The 847-nt window shown below is 25.3% G+C and overlaps 1 protein-coding gene across 1 annotated transcript; it reads right to left on the reverse strand.

Moving 5' to 3' along the window:
- Position 1: 1 nt before the first annotated feature.
- Positions 2-588, reverse strand: LOAG_16101 (hypothetical protein; the record flags this gene model as incomplete). Its single annotated transcript, XM_003151589.1, has 2 exons — positions 2-73; positions 493-588. The coding sequence occupies 2 exons, from the start codon at positions 586-588 to the stop codon at positions 2-4; spliced, it is 168 nt and encodes a 55-aa protein (XP_003151637.1).
- Positions 589-847: the final 259 nt, after the last annotated feature.

Consider the following 847-nt stretch of genomic DNA (forward strand, 5'->3'; position numbering starts at 1 on the left):
ATTAGAGCTGCAGTAGCATGTGCTTCTTGTACATAGTGAGCAACAGTAGGACAATCAAGAAAAATGATGTAGCCTGAAATATGCAATAAATTTCCGGATTGAAAACGTCCGACGTACGCATTTTGCAATTATTAATCAAAATTAAACGAAATATTATCGCTCCTTCTCCCACTCCTTTCCTTCCCAAAAAAAAAAAAAAAAAAAACGAAAAAATTTAGGTAAATAATTAACCTTTGTTATTTTCCCTTATTTATCATTAGTGGCATAAGGAATAATGAGATTCAAAGGATAACAAAAATTATCGAGATTTCTCGGTATATAGTTGAAACTTCTAAGGTATATGTATATTACAAGATAATCAAAACATAAAACGACAAAATTACGAAGTTGTTAAAATTAAAAAAAATAGGATATTTAAATATTTCTTCCGGAATGAATATAACAGTTTCAAAATAAATTATTAATAAAATTATGAAATTAATTAAATTCAACCTGTAAAACATCAGCTGCATGTGTAGCATTATGATATGGATTAACAGCATGATAATGAGCTTCAATTGCATCAAACCAACGAGTAATTAAATCCATTGAACATTTTAATGTTTCATGAACTTTCCAACGTTCAAATACCTATAATATATGTTTAAAAAAATTTCAATTACTAATTATTACTCTTTTTCTTCTTTTTTTCTTTCATTCCTTTTCTTATCATACTATTATTCCTTTAAATAATGCTAAAATTGATGATGTAAAACATAAAATTACTTCAATGAATAATTGACAAAATACATATATGAAAGCTATTTGACACTTTTTTTTTTTTTTTTTTTGACTAATTAAATTATAT

This window comes from Loa loa, assembly GCF_000183805.2.
Source record: "Loa loa unplaced genomic scaffold supercont3.4034, whole genome shotgun sequence".
Lineage (NCBI taxonomy): Eukaryota > Metazoa > Nematoda > Chromadorea > Rhabditida > Onchocercidae > Loa > Loa loa.